This window comes from Clarias gariepinus, chromosome 11, assembly GCF_024256425.1.
Source record: "Clarias gariepinus isolate MV-2021 ecotype Netherlands chromosome 11, CGAR_prim_01v2, whole genome shotgun sequence".
Taxonomy (NCBI): Eukaryota; Metazoa; Chordata; class Actinopteri; order Siluriformes; family Clariidae; genus Clarias; species Clarias gariepinus.
Genome location: NC_071110.1, coordinates 7,422,905 through 7,440,000, shown reverse-complemented (window position 1 = coordinate 7,440,000; position 17,096 = coordinate 7,422,905). Strand labels below are relative to the sequence as shown.

The 17,096-nt window shown below is 38.4% G+C and overlaps 2 protein-coding genes across 2 annotated transcripts in view; both read left to right on the top strand.

Moving 5' to 3' along the window:
- Positions 1-412: 412 nt before the first annotated feature.
- On the top strand, positions 413-9,308 carry LOC128533639 (testis-expressed protein 26-like). Its single transcript, XM_053507923.1, has 7 exons — positions 413-486; positions 638-719; positions 865-1,027; positions 2,424-2,556; positions 2,765-2,920; positions 7,439-7,600; positions 8,607-9,308. The coding sequence occupies exons 1-7, from the start codon at positions 474-476 to the stop codon at positions 8,741-8,743; spliced, it is 846 nt and encodes a 281-aa protein (XP_053363898.1). The 5' UTR covers positions 413-473; the 3' UTR covers positions 8,744-9,308.
- A 931-nt stretch (positions 9,309-10,239) lies between these two features.
- Positions 10,240-17,096, top strand: part of wdr95 (WD40 repeat domain 95) — a 32,743-nt gene continuing 25,886 nt past the window's right edge. The window contains exons 1-4 of the mRNA XM_053507815.1: positions 10,240-10,307; positions 12,270-12,528; positions 16,734-16,787; positions 16,871-16,954. Of these exons, the coding sequence (XP_053363790.1) occupies positions 10,240-10,307; positions 12,270-12,528; positions 16,734-16,787; positions 16,871-16,954 (465 nt within the window). The remainder of the gene's footprint in view (positions 10,308-12,269; positions 12,529-16,733; positions 16,788-16,870; positions 16,955-17,096) is intronic.

Here is a 17,096-nt window from a genome sequence, read left to right as displayed (position 1 = left end):
CAGCAATATTGAGGGAGACACAAATCACAATCTAAAGGATGTATATAGAATATATACAATATAGAATATATATAGAATAAAGTATCTTGTGAATGAAGACCCAAATTCATAAGGAATTTTTGTGCTCAAATGTTGAACTCTGGCCATACAATCTGGCAACTCTGCAGTCCACCAGTCTCTCACCACCCTCTCTGTTGTTGTTAGTCTCCTATAACAACGCACTTTCTCTGCACTACACCAGAGCGTATCTTGTTTGAGATCATTTCAAAAGGTAAGTGTCCCTAGAGCAAGACTGGTATAAATAAGAAATCTTTAGTTTTAGTTTATTTCTTTTTTTTTGGTTTATTTTTTTTTCTCTTTAATCATGCATGCATCATAAACTGGACGCAGTTAACCGACCAGAATTTCTTTACCCATTTATTACAGCAAAGGGTTTCAGAGGTGGCCAGACAACTTAGTCTAGGACAAAAGACATGGCCATCTGTGGTGAGATTTTAAAGCTTTATTTATTTTATTTTTTTATACACACTGAGAGCATTGCGGGGTTATTTAAGGTTTAGTTTAGTAATACTAGACCTCTGAATTTGATTTTCTGGTGGCCTCGGTTAACAGCATTGTATGGATTATCATTTTTAAGATGACAGAAAGTGGGACCCATATGAGACCTCACAGAAAAGGGATTTTGTCGGCAGACCCAGTTCACCAATTGAAGTTTTAAGGTAGGCCTACCATTCGGAAAAAGGAACAAAAAAAATCAAACAGGTTTTAGATATTAAACGGATAAAACAAAGAGCGAATGTTTTTTTGCTATTATAAATATCACATTGGATTGTTCAACTTCTTCTCTTACCCTGGTTTTTTAAGACCAGCTACATCCAGGACCTATAGAAATCCCTATGCTTTGGACGAACCCATTGGTGTAACTGTGTATAGTGAAGATTTTTGCTGGAAACCTCCATCTAAGCCTGAGTGTATACGGACCGGGACGGCCTCAGGAAACAGAAGAAACAACCCACACCCAAGCCAGGTGAAGAAAATCTATTTACCTGTTTACAGTCAATGTATGTGTGCTTTTGCATAGAAGTAATCTCCAGGAAAAACCAAAGCATATGTAGAAATCTGTAAATATCTGGGAGTTCCTACAGCAGAAAGTTTTCTTGTGACCCACAATAGACTGTAGTTCACCCTTAACTGTACAAAAACTTTCTATGTTTGCTCATAATAAACCCATTGTGTGTACGCTTAGTAGTTTCATCATTATAGGTGTATTTGCTGTTCTGTGTATCTTTTGTTTTAGGTATATTGTTACATGTACTCATTGAAGTGCACTTGCTTTTCATAGTTTTTGCAATTCATGTAGTTTTATGTAATATAGTACTGTATTGTGTCCTAGAGAAATGACATTTCATTCCACTGTACATAATTTATATTCAGGGATCACAATAAAATCCCACTTGACTTTTTATGAGATTTCTTTTCCTGCATTTTCGCCCAATTTTTGATCATGTGCAAATCCTTTCCCACAAACCAGCTGGGGAGAAGGCAGGCTTACACATGCTTCCCCTGAGACACAAGAAGGCACTGCATTTTTTCAAACTCTTACTCACGGTGCATAACAGGGCAGTATCACACAGTTGTATGAAAGTACTATCTACCCTCTTCTATATTAATGCATTTTGATTGGCTAGTGTCACTTTGCCTGATACATCAGATGCTATCCTTCCTACCCAGAGAGCACAAGAGCCCACTGTACCCTATCTGTAAATGTAAAGTTAGGCCCAGATGTTATTTGGAAGACAGAAGATTTTTAGAACAGTGACACTGACTTACAGTAGTGGTTTGGATGTTTTTATTAGCAGATGGTGGCAAAAAAAAAAAAAAAAAACATAATGCAAAATGCGGCTTCATTTACTCCATCTAGCATTTGCATACCACCTACCACAATGCAAATATTGCTGCAGTGATAAGAATGCATGAACATGCAAATAGTATATGATCTGACCTGAGAGAGCTGATAAAATGAATTTTTTTTACATAATTACATAATTTTGATCTCAAAAGATTCTGTCTACAAAAAAGTGATTATATATGTATCCTTTTATTATTTTTTTTCTTTTTACAAAAGAGTAATTGTGAGGGTTGATGCTTATTTACTGCATTAAAACAGCCATCTGTATAGTTCTACATTTGTCAGATTTGTTGAAGATGTATGTATTTTGACAGATCTAAATCAAGTGTTGCTTTTACTGTACTTTTGATGTGAGCAGGCATAGTTAAATTATGTCATGTACTAAACTCGGAAAACTCTTTCCCAAAATTCTGACTAGGAATTTAAGTTGAGAATGCATTTTTTAATCAAATTAGTCAAATGCACAGTATACAGAGTATTGCATTAGTTCCAACAAAAATGTTTTGACGTTCAGGGTTTTATGGTATGGAAGCTTCCCCCTGGACTGAAACTTTGTGAAAACCCCCCATCTGAGGATGAAGTCAAACATGCATTGTCTGCACAGTACAAGTCAACATACAGAACTGACTTTTTGGGCATCCCTCAAGGTAGGAATACTAACTCTACTGAAATAGTCATGCTGGAATGGTTTCTTTGTTGTAAGCCAGAAAATTGGTCTTTGGTTTTACAAAATATATCTGTGATATACATTATTACATACTATATTATTAGTATACGTCATTAGTTTATCATGCCAACTTGTCTATAACTGAGCATTTTTGCTGTCTCAGGTGCTCTATTTTCTCTCACATGTAGGGATCATGACAAACCGTAGAGCCCTAGACCCTGTTAAGCACATTCCTGAGGTCCCTCAGTGCTTCCAGACTGAAATGAGATACAATTATCATTACCCGGTTTGGAGACCTGAATTTCGGGAAAATATATCCCAGCGTGAGGCACCAAAGGGGATAGGTAAGCGGGAGAAACTTGTCATGTAAAATAAAATCTGAAATTGTTTTACTAAAAGCAGTATTAAAAAAAAATTAAAATAGAAATGTACAATTAATAATTAAAAGAAAAGAACAACAACAGGGTGTGCTGATGCAACACGGGTTAATGAGTAACATCCTGATGCCTTCCCTTTCTGGTATCTTGAATTATATTATTTTAGTGTAACAACATGTCCAGATATGTTTTATTGTGAAACCATAACAAACCTCATAGTGTACATAAACACACACTTCAAACAGCCATAACATTAAAAACATTAAAATTATAACCGCCTAGGTTTTGGGTTCACCTTGTGCCACTGGGATGGCTTTGGCAACTTGGGGTGTGGCTCTATACGGGCATCTGTTGGTTTTATGTTGTGTCTGGCACAAGGACGTTAGCAGCAGATCCTTTGGGTGCGGTCTTGCTAGGGCGCGGGGACTTCTGTGGAGTGAACTTGTTTCTCATGAGCATCCCATTGCTGATCAATCAGATTTGGTTCTGGGGAAGTTGGAAACTAGTGATGATTTTGGATTGGGATTCTCAAGGGCTAGTATTGGAACATTATCAGAAATCTTTTTTAATAATCATTAGTGCAGTCATGAACTCTCTGCTGGCGTGAGTGTGAGCGTGCCATAGTTGCAGAGGCAAGTTGTTAGTTCAATATATTCTTTTATTAAACACAAAACAAAAAGCCCTTTTATTAGAGCACCTTGAAACTTTACTATAATACTTTTCACAACAAAACAAACAGCACTACACTATACTACAACAATAATAATTACAACAAAAGCTAGATGCCTGACTGAGGCATTACTCACCTCGATTCAGGTGTGCGCTCTTGTTACCTGACCGAGGCGCCCTATGGGATATCTCACTGGAACTAAAACAAAACAAACATAATGAGTGGGCATTTTGGCGTCCTCTAGGGGTTAACCCTTACAGTACGCCCCCTTAAAAAATGGTCCTCTGGAGCGTTACCGGAGGTTTAGGACTCCCACCCCAATGTTTTGAGTTTGGTCTCGTAGGCGGGGTTGCAGGACCAGCAGAACTGGCTTCTCTAGGCCTGATGCTGGCAGAACTGATTCTGGGCTGATGTCCCCTACGCAGGGTGATGTGGCTGGCATTGGGGTCTTAGGACCACGCAGCCCAGTTGGCAAGACGCCCGCGAAGCTTGGTGACTGCGGGGCTAATGCGATGTCCACCGAACTTGGCGGCAGCACTGAAGTGATGTTCTCGGAGCTCGGCAGCTGCAGAGCTGAAGCGACGTCCGCGGAGCTCGGCAGCTGCAGAGCTGAAGCGATGTCCGCGGAGCTCGGCAGCTGCAGAGCTGAAGCGACGTCCACGGAGCTCACTGCTGCAGAGCTGAGCGACGTCCACGGAGCTCACTGCTGCAGAGCTGAAGCGACGTCCACGGAGCTCACTGCTGCAGAGCTGAGCGACGTCCACGGAGCTCACTGCTGCAGAGCTGAGCGACGTCCGCGGAGCTCACTGCTGCAGAGCTGAGCGACGTCCGCGGAGCTCACTGCTGCAGAGCTGAGCGACGTCCGCGGAGCTCACTGCTGCAGAGCTGAGCGACGTCCGCGGAGCTCACTGCTGCAGAGCTGAGCGACGTCCGCGGAGCTCACTGCTGCAGAGCTGAGCGACGTCCACGGAGCTCACTGCTGCAGAGCTGAGCGACGTCCGCGGAGCTCACTGCTGCAGAGCTGAGCGACGTCCGCGGAGCTCACTGCTGCAGAGCTGAGCGACGTCCGCGGAGCTCACTGCTGCAGAGCTTGAGCGACGTCCGCGGAGCTCACTGCTGCAGAGCTTGAGCGACGTCCGCGGAGCTCACTGCTGCAGAGCTGAGCGACGTCCGCGGAGCTCACTGCTGCAGAGCTGAAGCGACGTCCGCGGAGCTCATTGCTGCAGAGCTGAAGCGACGTCCGCGGAGCTTGGCGGCTGCAGAGCTGAAACGACATCCTCAAAGCCGGGAGGCAGAGGAAAAAGCGTGCCGTTCTCAAAGCCGGGTTGAGGAGCTGGCATGAAGTCCATGCAGCTTGAAGGCTGCAGAGTTGAAGCAACGCTCGTTGAGCTTAACGGTTTAGTGTTTGCGGAGCTCAAAGGCTGCGGAGCTGAATTGACGCTCGCGGCTCTTGGAGGCTCCGGAGCTGAAACGATGCTCGCGGCTCTAGGAGGCTGCGTAGCTGAATTGACGCTCGCGGCTCTTGGAGGTTGCGGAGCTGAAACGACGCATGCAGCTCTTGGAGGCTGCGGAGCTGAAACGACGCTTGCTGAGCTTAACGGCAGCGGCGCTGAAGCTGCTCTCGCGAAGCTAAAGCTGTCCAAGCTCTCAGTTCTCGGGTCCCTTCCTCCTTCTTCCGTCGTTCCTCCTGGGATTCCCTTTTGCCTGAGAACCTGTTTTCTCTAGCTGCGTCACCTCTGAATGGCGTCCGCCGGATGTCGAGCCTGCAGCCTTCCCAGCTCTGCCACGCCTCTCTCTCTCCTTGCTCTTCGCTGTCGTCCAGTACTAACGCCAGTTTGGGCGAGATGGTGATCGATCCCCACAAAAAAATGTCTAGGAGAGAGACCTCAGCTATGCCACTTATACTGTCTAGTTTTATGTCTGTTTTATGAGGTTCAGTCAGGCTATTTATCATCAAAATAAATTACTCGCCTCGATTCAGGTGTGCACTCTTGTCACCTGACCGAGGCGCCCTATAGGAAATAAAGTCCCACTGGAACTAAAACAAAACAAACATAATCAGTGGGCGTTTTAGTGCCCTCTAGGGGTTAACCCTTACAAGTGCTCATTACGGTAAGATGCTTGTTGATAAGCTGAACCCTCAACGTTGGTTTAAACGCAGAGGACTGCAATCCAAGGGCGTTGTGATCTTGCATGACGATGTACATCCACACACTTCTGCCCACACAGTTGACAAAAAAAAAAAAAAAACTATTTTAAGGTGTTAAAACATCACCTCATGATAAACATCAATGTATAGTTCTGATCTTGCTCCATTGGATGTTCACCTGTATGGATCCCTGAAAGCAGCCCTATGAGGACGAAGATTCCATTCTGACAAAGAAGTGAAGTTATGATAACACCGTTCAGAATCTGGACAGGATCTCAGAAATCATGATGAACTTGTTGCCATGAACACATTCCACTTCAGTTTCATTGATGTAGATGGTGATGTGTAATTTGAGTTATAATTTGTGGAAATCCAAAATGAGCTCTTTGTTTTACTTAGCATTAAGGGTGAGGTTGTTGGAGGAACACCATGCTGATAGGCTACCAATCTACTCGCTACAGTATAGAAGGACTCATTATTGTCGGTGATGTAAACTGCCACTGGAATTAACTGCATACTTGATGATCATGTTGGAGTTGCAGAGGCACACAGTCATGGGCAAACAGAGACATAAGCAATGGGCTCAGCACACAGCCCTGTGTAATGCCCATGTTCAGAATAAAGGCAGAGGACATGTGATTGCCCAACCTAGCAGACTGCGGTCTGTCAGTAAGAAAGTCGAACATTTAGCTGCACATAAAAGGGCTGGCACCCAGTCCCTGGAGCTTGATGATCAGCATGGTGGGTATGAATGTATTAAAGGCAGATTTAAAAATGTATGAAAAGCATTTTTATATATGTTGTTTTTATTCAGATGAGAAAGAGCTGAATGAAGTGCAGTAGAAACTGTATCTGCTGTGGATCTGTTCAGATCTAGACAGGTGGGAGTCCAGTGTTAGTGGTAGACCTGCTTTGAGGTGACTCAAAACCACTTTCTCAAAGCACTTCATTTTAATGGGGGTTACTGCAACAAGGTGGAAGTCATTTAAGCACTATGTAGTAAAATGCTTAAGCACCGGTATGATTGTAGATGTCTTTAGGCATGTGGGAACAGTCAGGGCCAGTAGGCTTACAGAAAAGATCATTAAATAGCCTTTTCCCACAGTGAAAAAGCACCCCTTCCAAAAATTCTTTGTATCACCATATGAGAAATGACACAATTATTTGGGTAAATAACAACATACTTTTGTTTTATATATGTATTATTAGTCTTAGCCTGTGTGGGTAACATATTAGAATAAATGCATTAAACTGTCAGCACAGATGTTTGTGAAAATCAATCACTGTTTGATGATCAGAATTAAGAATTTAGGAGCTTTGCTGTATAATACCATACATGAAAAAAAGATGTGGTAGGCATGTAAATTATTTAAATATGTAAATATAATTTTATTTTATATTGTACCATTTCACTTTTTTTTTGATAACTTTTAACATATGTATTGTTATTACTATTATGACAATGCATTTCATTAAGATGTTGATTATGAATACTCTGTTTATTCTTTACTTTCTCCTGGTGAAATATTTAATTTTTGAGAATTTAATATTTAATATTGAGTATTTTCTACTCAAATAAAATGCCAGTTGCCAGATTTGTTTTATTTATTCAAATAAACTTGCCATTTACTACAGTATATAACTCAACTTTCTTTCTACGTTTTAGTCCCTACAGTAGTTCCGAAGCATATCACTTTTCAAGAAAGCATGAAGCCTTTGACCACCTATAACAAGCATTTTGGTGGTAAATCCACAGACTTTGCTTCAGGGCTCAGTTCCCTCCAGCCGCAGGAACTCCAGCATTTCTACAAGCACTTATCTAAAAACGGTGAGCAATATAAAGAATGTTACACAGTATTAAGTCCCGAAGGAGTAATCTGATTGGACGAGGAAGCATTCTACAAGTGGTGATAAAGAGCATGTTGGCACTAGGACATTTAACTACATGTTTCATGTAGTTACATGAAGCCAGGGGTAGCTCGGTGGTTAAGGCATTGGTCTACGGTTCGGAAGATCCCTGGTTCAAACCCCACAACCACCAAGTTGCCACTGTTGGGCCCTTGAGCAAGGCCCTTAACTCTCAACTGCTCAGATGTATAATGAGATAAAAATGTAAGTCGCTCTGGATAAGTGCATCTGCCCAATGCCTAGATGTAAATGTTTCACTCCATGTCACAATTGAATGTAAAAATCTATAATTACACTAATTGTCGTCATCAGTACGGGTGAAACTAGGACGGTGTTGTCCACAATATTGCAAAGAGGAAAGAGCTGCTACCTGCCAAAACCCACATTCAAAACCAGTCAAATTATTTATTTATGTCGACTTAACATCCAAAACAAGACTAAATCCCAGATCCTTCTCTAACCCCTAATTAAGGGCACTATTTAGTGTGTGAAACAAAGGACTGTACACCCTACAAAGCGCATAAGCTTTGCGTTTTACGCAACATGGGGGTTTGACCCCTAAAGGCCAGACATTACTTTAGTTAGTTCATTAGTTACTTCTGCCAGTCGCAGGAGGGTATGTGTTGGTAGAGGAAAATATCTGGTAAAATAAACAAACTTGTTGACAAAAGATGGAGTTTGTAGAACTGTTGTATAAAAGCAATTTCACACTTCCGATCATGCTGTCGTATTGAATATCAGCACAGCTGCAATATCTTCTGTACATGGCTGTCCATTACATCTGTGCTAATATTTAGCACAACAGCATGACGAAACTTTTTATTGTCTTAAATAACATTGTTTAGCATTCATTGAAAGGTTATGTAAAAAAAAAATCAAATGTAGCCATCTATAAGGTTTGATTTACTTTATTTTTCTTTTTACAGAAAAAATAGTGGTGGAAACAGTTTTCCGAAAAAAGCCACGTCCCCCTTGTTTAAAAAAGAAAATAATGGATAGAGTGGCATTTACGCAACCTCCTGCAGTGCTAGACAGGATATCTGTCTGGCCAGGCCCTTTGTGACTGATTCCCATGATATGTATTTGTGTGTGCAAGAAAACAATAAATTGCTTCTATTGATCATGCTGTTCAGGTAGATGTTAAAGATTAAGTTTTCCCCTGCATGTTATATTACATCTTAACATACACCAGAAATACATACTAGACAACCAGTTTAATGTTTCTTGATTGGTCTGAAAGTTTTTATAAATGTTCGATAACAGTAGTTTCAAAGTAGCATTAATGAATAACATTTCTCACAAAACAGTGTGCAACCAATGATACTGTAAAGCTTCTGTAAAGGAACAGTTTTTTAACATTTAAAGAAAGCATCTCCAAGGGTTTAACACTTTGTATAAATCAAAAATAGGCCTGTGACTTAAACTTTTGCTACATGTGAAGGTCTTAAGGAAATGCATTTTTTTTATCCATATTAAAATTAGCATTTTGTTTTTGTTATTAACTGCTAGAAAAAGAAAAATGAGTTTGATTGGGGAACAACAGTTTGTATCTGTTCCACAACATTTAATGTAACTATGAATGTGTAAAATGTAAAATGTGTTCCTAATCAATAGGAAATTGTAATCCTTCACAAATTCCTGTGGTATAAGAGGATTATAAATAAACACTGATATTGGAAGAAAAATTTTATTTGGAGTTTGTGTGTGTGTGTGTGTGTGTGTGTGTGTGTGTGTGTGTGTTTGCCTCTGGGATGCAAATTTTGTATTTGTAATTGTAAGTTATGAAAGATGACTAAAAACAAGAGGTATCTAAGTAAAACAGGGACTTTTGATTGTGTAAAATAAATGCACTTATTCCAGTGTCTTCTGTAAATGGTAACCAGTTTTACGTCTTTATTCACAATAAATTTCATCACGGCATGCAGCTCCCTGCTTACACTGACACAGTTGCTCGCCATTTTGCTGAACCCATTATTTAACACGTTAGCGTCACCATGCGGTAGTAGGTGACACATGCCACTTACCGGCATGACTAACAGAATATATTCAGGTCTATTCTTCTGCTCATGAGACGACAGGTCCTGTTTTGATTAGAATACCCCTCGTACATTCTGGATTCTGAAACGTGATTACACTTTAATAACCTGCGCAACACTTAGGTTATACACTTGTATTTAATATCGTCTCTTCTTTAACCAGCTGGTACTGTAGAAAATGATGGAAATGAACAAAAGCACTGCAATTCTAAGGAAAATAACTAAAAAAGGTTTGAACCTACCCTTCACATTAGAGTCTATGTAAAGCAATAAAAAAATGTATTTTTTTTTATTTTATTTTTTTTATTAGTTGAAGTACCAGTAAAAGGTTTTGAATAGACAAAGAAGCATGGAGGGGACCACTATGTTGTTTTAGATCGAGGCTCAAATATCAAGTAACTTGAGACTCAGGTGAGATGTGGGTTGGACTGTGTGCAACCATAGCTCCTGCTCAGCTCTAAGCAAACAACATGAGTGAAGAAGCAGTGCAGACGAAACAAACGCCTAAGAAAGTCTTTCAGAGATGCTGCTGAGAAGGAAAACTCGTCCTTTCTCTGCTGCGGGCAAAATCAAGAGCCAGAATGTACCCAGGTACACAATTTCCTATACTTACCTTTGTAGTTTAAAGATCATGCAGGCAGATCAGGTTCTCTGTGCTGTTTCGCAACAGCCTTGCTTTTTTTTTGTCCTTGCTATTATTGTGTTGCTAATTTGATTTTGACCATAGTGCAGATTTTTTTTTTTATTTGGGTATTATTCAGGTATTACTAACCATCTCTTATTGTGCTCTCCCTCCACTGGTGTTTAGTGATTGTTTGCTGTTGCCAGGAGAGCGAAGCAGTAGCACAAAGTGGCATCATGCATGAAGATGCCTATAAAATGAGTACTAACAACATCAGTGTCCTTGAGGACTAATTATTTTCTGTTTTGACAAATGACTTTGAAGGGCTCGGCTGACTTTCATTTGATTAGTCTTGGCCCCCTGATGTCAGTGCAGGAGCAAATCTAATCTGTGAGGTTTCAAATTTTCGTTGTCTGTCTGGCACACTTTAATAAAGATGGTCATGTGTAAAAGCAGTAGTTAAAAATATCATCAGCATGTAAGACCCTATAATAATCTGCTTGGATTAATCTTCTTCAATATATAACAGAGTATGTAATCTTCTATCTACAATTTATTGTACAGTCTATGTGAAGAAGGATATTTCTTCTTTCTTTATTCTTTTCTTTCATCAGTGGTACATTCAGAGCACCTTTTAGAATTGCTTTTTATCTGCCTTTATCTATCTTATTCCCATTACATACAGCATTTTACAGACAACAACATGATGCTTTTACCACCATTCTTCTCGGTTGGTATAGAATTCTTAAAGTTATAAGAGGTATACAATGTACATGCTTTGTGCCAAGGCTAAAAGAAAAATCCCAGAAAAATAATATTTTCAACCAAATGGGATTTCAGATGGGGTTTTAAACCAAAGCTTTCTTCTCAACACTCACACTTTTTTTCCATTTAAAAAAATGCTTTTGTAAATTTGAAATTAGCTACAGTGGAACCTCGGATTACGAGTAACGCGGTTTACGAGTGTTCCGGAAGACGAGCAAAGATTTTAAATAATTTTTTACTTAAAAAACGAGCGCTGTCGTGGTTTACGAGCACCGAGTATCATGTATAACCCATGCGCTTCTTGTTTTGACACCGAGCGTCGCGTCATCACTACTGAGCCAACGTTTTTTCTCTCTCTGGCGCTGCGGGGAAATAATCTCCCCTGCTGGGTCTTAGTGCTCGTCTCTTACTGGTATAATCAATCCGTGTGTGTGTGTGGGGGTGTGTGTTTTTCTTTCTCTTGCACTGCAGAGTGTGTGTGTGTTATGTGTGTGCATGCGTAATTTGACACCGTGCCGGTTCTCTCTCTTTCTCTCTCTCGTTCTCGCCTTTAATGTGTTTGTGTGTGTGTGTGTGTGTGTGTGTGTGTGTGTGAAACAGAGAGGGGGTGCTTCACTCACACACAACCGGCACGGTGTCAAATTACGCTCGCGCACACTCAGCAGCGCAGGAGAGAGAAAAACATACACACACAGCGCCTGTGCGCATAAATGGAAACACTTATCTGTCGGAATTTTAATTTTTACTTTTTTTAAGGTAACGTGCAGGTTAATTTGTTTTATTTTTAATTTATATTTTGTGTTTAATTATTTTTATGTATTTATTTTTTTGGGGCTGTGGAACAAATAATTTTAATTTCCATTATTTCTTATGGGTAAATGTGCTTTGATTTACGAGTGTTTTAGAATACGAGCCCGCTTCCAGAACGAATTATGCTCGTAATCCGAGGTTCCACTGTACTTGCTTACAAAACCAAGAAGCTTCCATTTTGTTTTTGTCTGAAACATGTTTGCCTACATAATGTCATACACGATTTTTGCACAGTACTGCATTTCCCAATTAAGTCAGTTTTAGTTCTACTTGGTAGTTCTTTATTGTTTATCACATTGCCTTAAGTCTAATATGTTCATACATGTTTGATGCATTTTCACTGTTTTCCCCTGAAGTCTTCTGTCTGAGCTCAGACCTTTGCATGGAGCCACTGCCTACAGATTATCAAGGCAATCTCGATATGAGAGTGGAGGTGTTGAGGTCCTGAGTAGAAGATCAAAACTGAATGAGACACATTCTGAGAAAAACCCAAAGCCTGAATGGCTGGAAAAGGAACTCCTAAGGCAAAAGCACAGACGACATTCAATCACTTTTGGAGACAATGAGAAATTTTCCAAACTCAGCATCCATAGCCCCTACATCTCTAAATTCAAGGTAAAGTTGTTTACAGATTTTTGTAGCGATTCTCTTTAGGCTCGTCTGTGTTTTTACTAGTGTGCCCTGTAAAGTACGGATGATATAGTTCTTTGAAATGTCATACCTATTATTATTATTATTATTATTATTATTATATTGTATATAGCCTGGCAGCATGGTGGCATAGTGGTTCGCACTGTGGCCTTGTATCTCCAGGGTTGAGGGTCCGATTCCTGCCTTTGGTCTGTGGGCATGGAGTTTGCATGTTCTCTCCGTGCTTTGATGGTTTTTTTTCCACGTACTCCAGTTTCCTTCCACAGTTCAAGAAATGCAGATTAGGTTAATTAGTGTTCCCAAATTGCCCATTGTGTGTGTGTGTGTGTGTGTGTGTGTATGTGTGTGTGTGTCTGTGTTTATCCTGCAAAGGACTGGCATCCTGTCAAGGGTTTACTCTGACTCGTGCCCTAAGTCTCTTGGAATAGGCTCTAGGCCTCCACAACCCTGTACGTAAAATGAGCAGTATAGAAGATGAATGAATGAAATGATTGGCCCTTCTGCCTGAATACAACTTTGTAATACCAAGGTCATGACTTGTATATTGATTCCTTGCCAACTTCTTTTACATAGTGTTGTTAGGCAGCGAAACAAATAAAATAATTTTTAATGGCACTTTGTGCAACAAGGAGACAATGTTGGGCAATGTTATTTATTTATACAATAGTTTTTCTGATGATCTTTGCCACTAAGTACTTGTTGAATTAATGCCAAACAGAACAGATGGGATTTTGAATATAAAATACATTTTCAACTCCACCAGATTCATAGCTCCTATTTTTGTTTCATAGAGCAGGGTTTATTCCACTTTTCTATCTGGCTGAGGACCACGTTAGAAAAAAAAAATTAAAAGGGTAAAAGAGCCTGCAACAACTATCGTAAAAGCTTGTAAAATATAAACAAGATTTAATGTCACAAACTTTATTTAACAGATTGAATCAACTTGAAGTTTAAAATGTGAGGAGAAGCAACAAATGAAAAAAGAGTATAGATAAATAACAAATAGTACATATCTTATCAATTTCTCATTTGGAATTACCAGCTTCTTATTATTATTATATCAACAGAACTATTTTAATGTTTTTATCATATTTTCATATCATTATCATATCATTATTTTATTTAAATCGGAAAACTAATAGTATGTGAAGACATCATTAGATATACTGTACTAGTATTTGCTGCATGTACCAGGATAGCCAGACTACAAATCCCTTCAGTCACTGCACTGCACCAGTTCAAGTAATATAAGCATCTGCATCTGTATCACATTATGACTAATTTGCACTAGTATAAAATTTCTCTTCTCACTCATTGTCTGGCTTTGTCTTAATCTGTTAATATTCTGTTACTCTATGGCCATTTATATCATCTTGCCTTCAATTCATCATTCATATTTTGCAATCACTGTTCAAAATTAAACTTCATCTGCAATGTAACTTGGCTTCTTTAATCTTGGCAGCAAGAAATAAATTACTTAATTAATTTTTAAAAATCCATTCAGTCATTTTCAAATGTGATCGCCAGAAAAGCCAATGGGCTATATCCATCTTGACCACTGACTGAAATGGTGGGAAAATGGTGTTTATATAATTTATTTCGCAAAGTGCAATTGTTTAAATCAATTTTGTTTATTTAAGAAGCAATCTCTCACCTAGCTTCACTTTGTAATGTCTTTTAATTAAACCCAGTATCACAAATAAATAATCAATATGGTAATAAAATGTGGTCTGGAAATAGTGTTTTTTTTTTAAAATAATGCAGACATGATATACATATATAACAATTATTTTATCATTATTTTATCATAACTGTTAAAAGTATTTTGAATCAATAAAGTTTTCAGTACCGTCCAAAATGTACTCAATGTATTGATTGCCAACTGTATTGATTTTGCTATACATTGAAGATATTTGGGATTTAGATAATAGATAGAAATTTCAACTTCTCATTAATAACATGTCACTTCAGATCAAGCTAATCTATCTAATTGTATTAAGCAACTTAGTACTGAGCACATTTTGATTAACCCACCCATACTTCAAATGATAAATTTTTAAAACATGTGTGTAATACTATGGTTCAGGTGGTTGTTCTTACCCAGTTATATAAACAAATAATGCCTTGAAATGTCTAAAGAAATGATCCATTATAGTTTTTAAACCAAGATTAAAATCCAATTAAAAGGCCAAAGTGTGACAAAAAAAAAAAAAAAGAATCGGTTTATTATCTGCCAAAACATATGATCTCATCAATCAAGCATGATGGAGGTAATGTCATGCCTTGGGCTTGCATGACTCAAATCATGATGGTAGCAGCAGAATAAATTTAAAATATGTTCCATTATTTCTACATGGTGTTCCTCCAGAAAAGGTGCAGAAAGTTGTGTTGTTCTAAGTTGTTTAACACATTAAAAAATAAAAGTTGAAACCCAAATCTAAATCTCTCATTGTACAGCAAAATCAAATAAATTGGCCTTTCTGTTCCAGTACTTTTGGAGTGGACTGTATGCCAAAGACCACTACAAATATTTTTGGTTTTTCAAGTAGGTCTTGAAATAAAATTAAGGTTGTATATTCAGTATAGGTACAGTACAGTAGGTCTTGGTCATTATAAATTTCCCTGCTTTGTAAACTGACAGTAAAGACCTTGAACTTACCCAGAATGTGAGTACAGTGTAAGAAATTAGGGCCAAATGTCACAACCCTTGTTCCATGCAAAAATGCATTACAAAGTTCAACTGAGACTCATGTGAAGTCAAAATTACTGTGTACTATATTTAGGCATATTTACACAGCATATGAGTCTCAACTTAACTTTGGAATGCATTTTTGCATGGAATGAGGGTTATGAAATTTGGCTTTAATTACTTGCCTTGTACTCATGTTCTGGGTGACAAACTTAGTAATCGGTAAGCAAAGCAGGAACAATTATAACAACCAAGACCTACTGTAATGTACCTATATGTACACCTCACACCATTTTGATTTAGGATTGATTTGAAAAAAAAAAATCTAATAATGCCTTTAACATAAACTTCATTATGCATTATGCATGTAGTTCTGGGGTCAATGAAGTAATGGTCTGTGCACTAGTAATGCATCACACATTTCTTTAGCCGGTACAGCAAATAAAAAAGGTTTTTTTTATTAAAAAAAAGGAGAAAGAAAGAAAAAACAGTGCAAAGAAAGTGGTTAAAAACAAAATAATCAGAAATATTATTTTTTTTTTTATTTGGAATATTCAGCCACCTACTAAGGCTCCAGCTTTGTAATATTTTTTTTTCCACTATGTAAGATATCAAATTTACTTTGTATTAATACCATGTCCATGAGTTCAAAGATCAAAGAACAATATGAGACAGAATCTATACTCTTAATCTCTTAATAATTAATTATCTGTTCTATTTCTTACATTTCTTTTTAAGCTTCTTGCTAATAGACAGGTTGATAAAAAAGGCCTAAAACATTCTGTGCTTTTATCGTGCTGGTTTTATTATTGATTTATTGTTAGTCAGATGTAAAATATATACTACAGTCCATTCTTTGCTATATAAATGTTTTGTACAGGTAAATTGAACTGTGATGTTGCTAGGAAACTTTAAATTCACACAATCCCATTAACAGAGATACAGTATTATCTTTTTGTTTGTGGTGACATGCTTCCATAACTACAAAAATCCTTGAGATGCTGCCATCACATTATAATTTAGGCATCCAGTGTTCCTCCTGAAGTGTTCGAATTTGAATGCATGTCACATGCTGGTTATTTCTCCATGTCTTGTTCTTTCTTGTTAAATAGGGTTTGGAATTCAGTAATTGGCTGGTAAGCACAGAGTTTTGCTCTCTGTGCTTTTTTGAAGTGTGTGTATTTTATGTCTCCACAGTGTTCTGGTCCCACTCACCTTTGGCTTAAAATAACTTGAAATGAAATACAGGCAGTGAGGAAAAAAAAAAAAAAACTAATTGGCTGAGATCACAGACATGGATGTGTGCATGCTGATTGAGCTTTCGCACAAATTTCTTTTTTTAATAGTTCTGGAAAATCTGCAGTGATGGAACCCTTTAAGGTCTTGGTTTAAGTTTTAGATGAAGTCTTGTGCCACAGTTAATGCAATTTAGTGAAATCACATCATCAATGAGAAAATACAATGTTTTTCTTGACTTCAGATTGAGCAAAGGGTATCCATCGAAAGTCTAACAAAGCTGAAACAGGCATTTGAGGTAAGCTGGAAAAAAATGTCATCATATTGTTTGTAAAATTTCCTTTATAGTAGAAGTGATCCATGGTGGTGTCTCTTGCACAGGAGTTTGAAAAAGCTGGCACCAGATTTTTGGATCTCTCTCACTTTCGTCTTGTTGTTAAGAAGTGTTTGGGCTTGTGTGCCATCGTAAGTCACAGTGCACTTGCACCTGAAAGATTATATCATTCACACTGATTAATTTTTTTCCCCAAGGTGTTTTGTTTGTTTATGCAGATAACAATTCAATTATTTTCCATATGACAAAAGCTTTTGTATTTGCTCCCTCAGT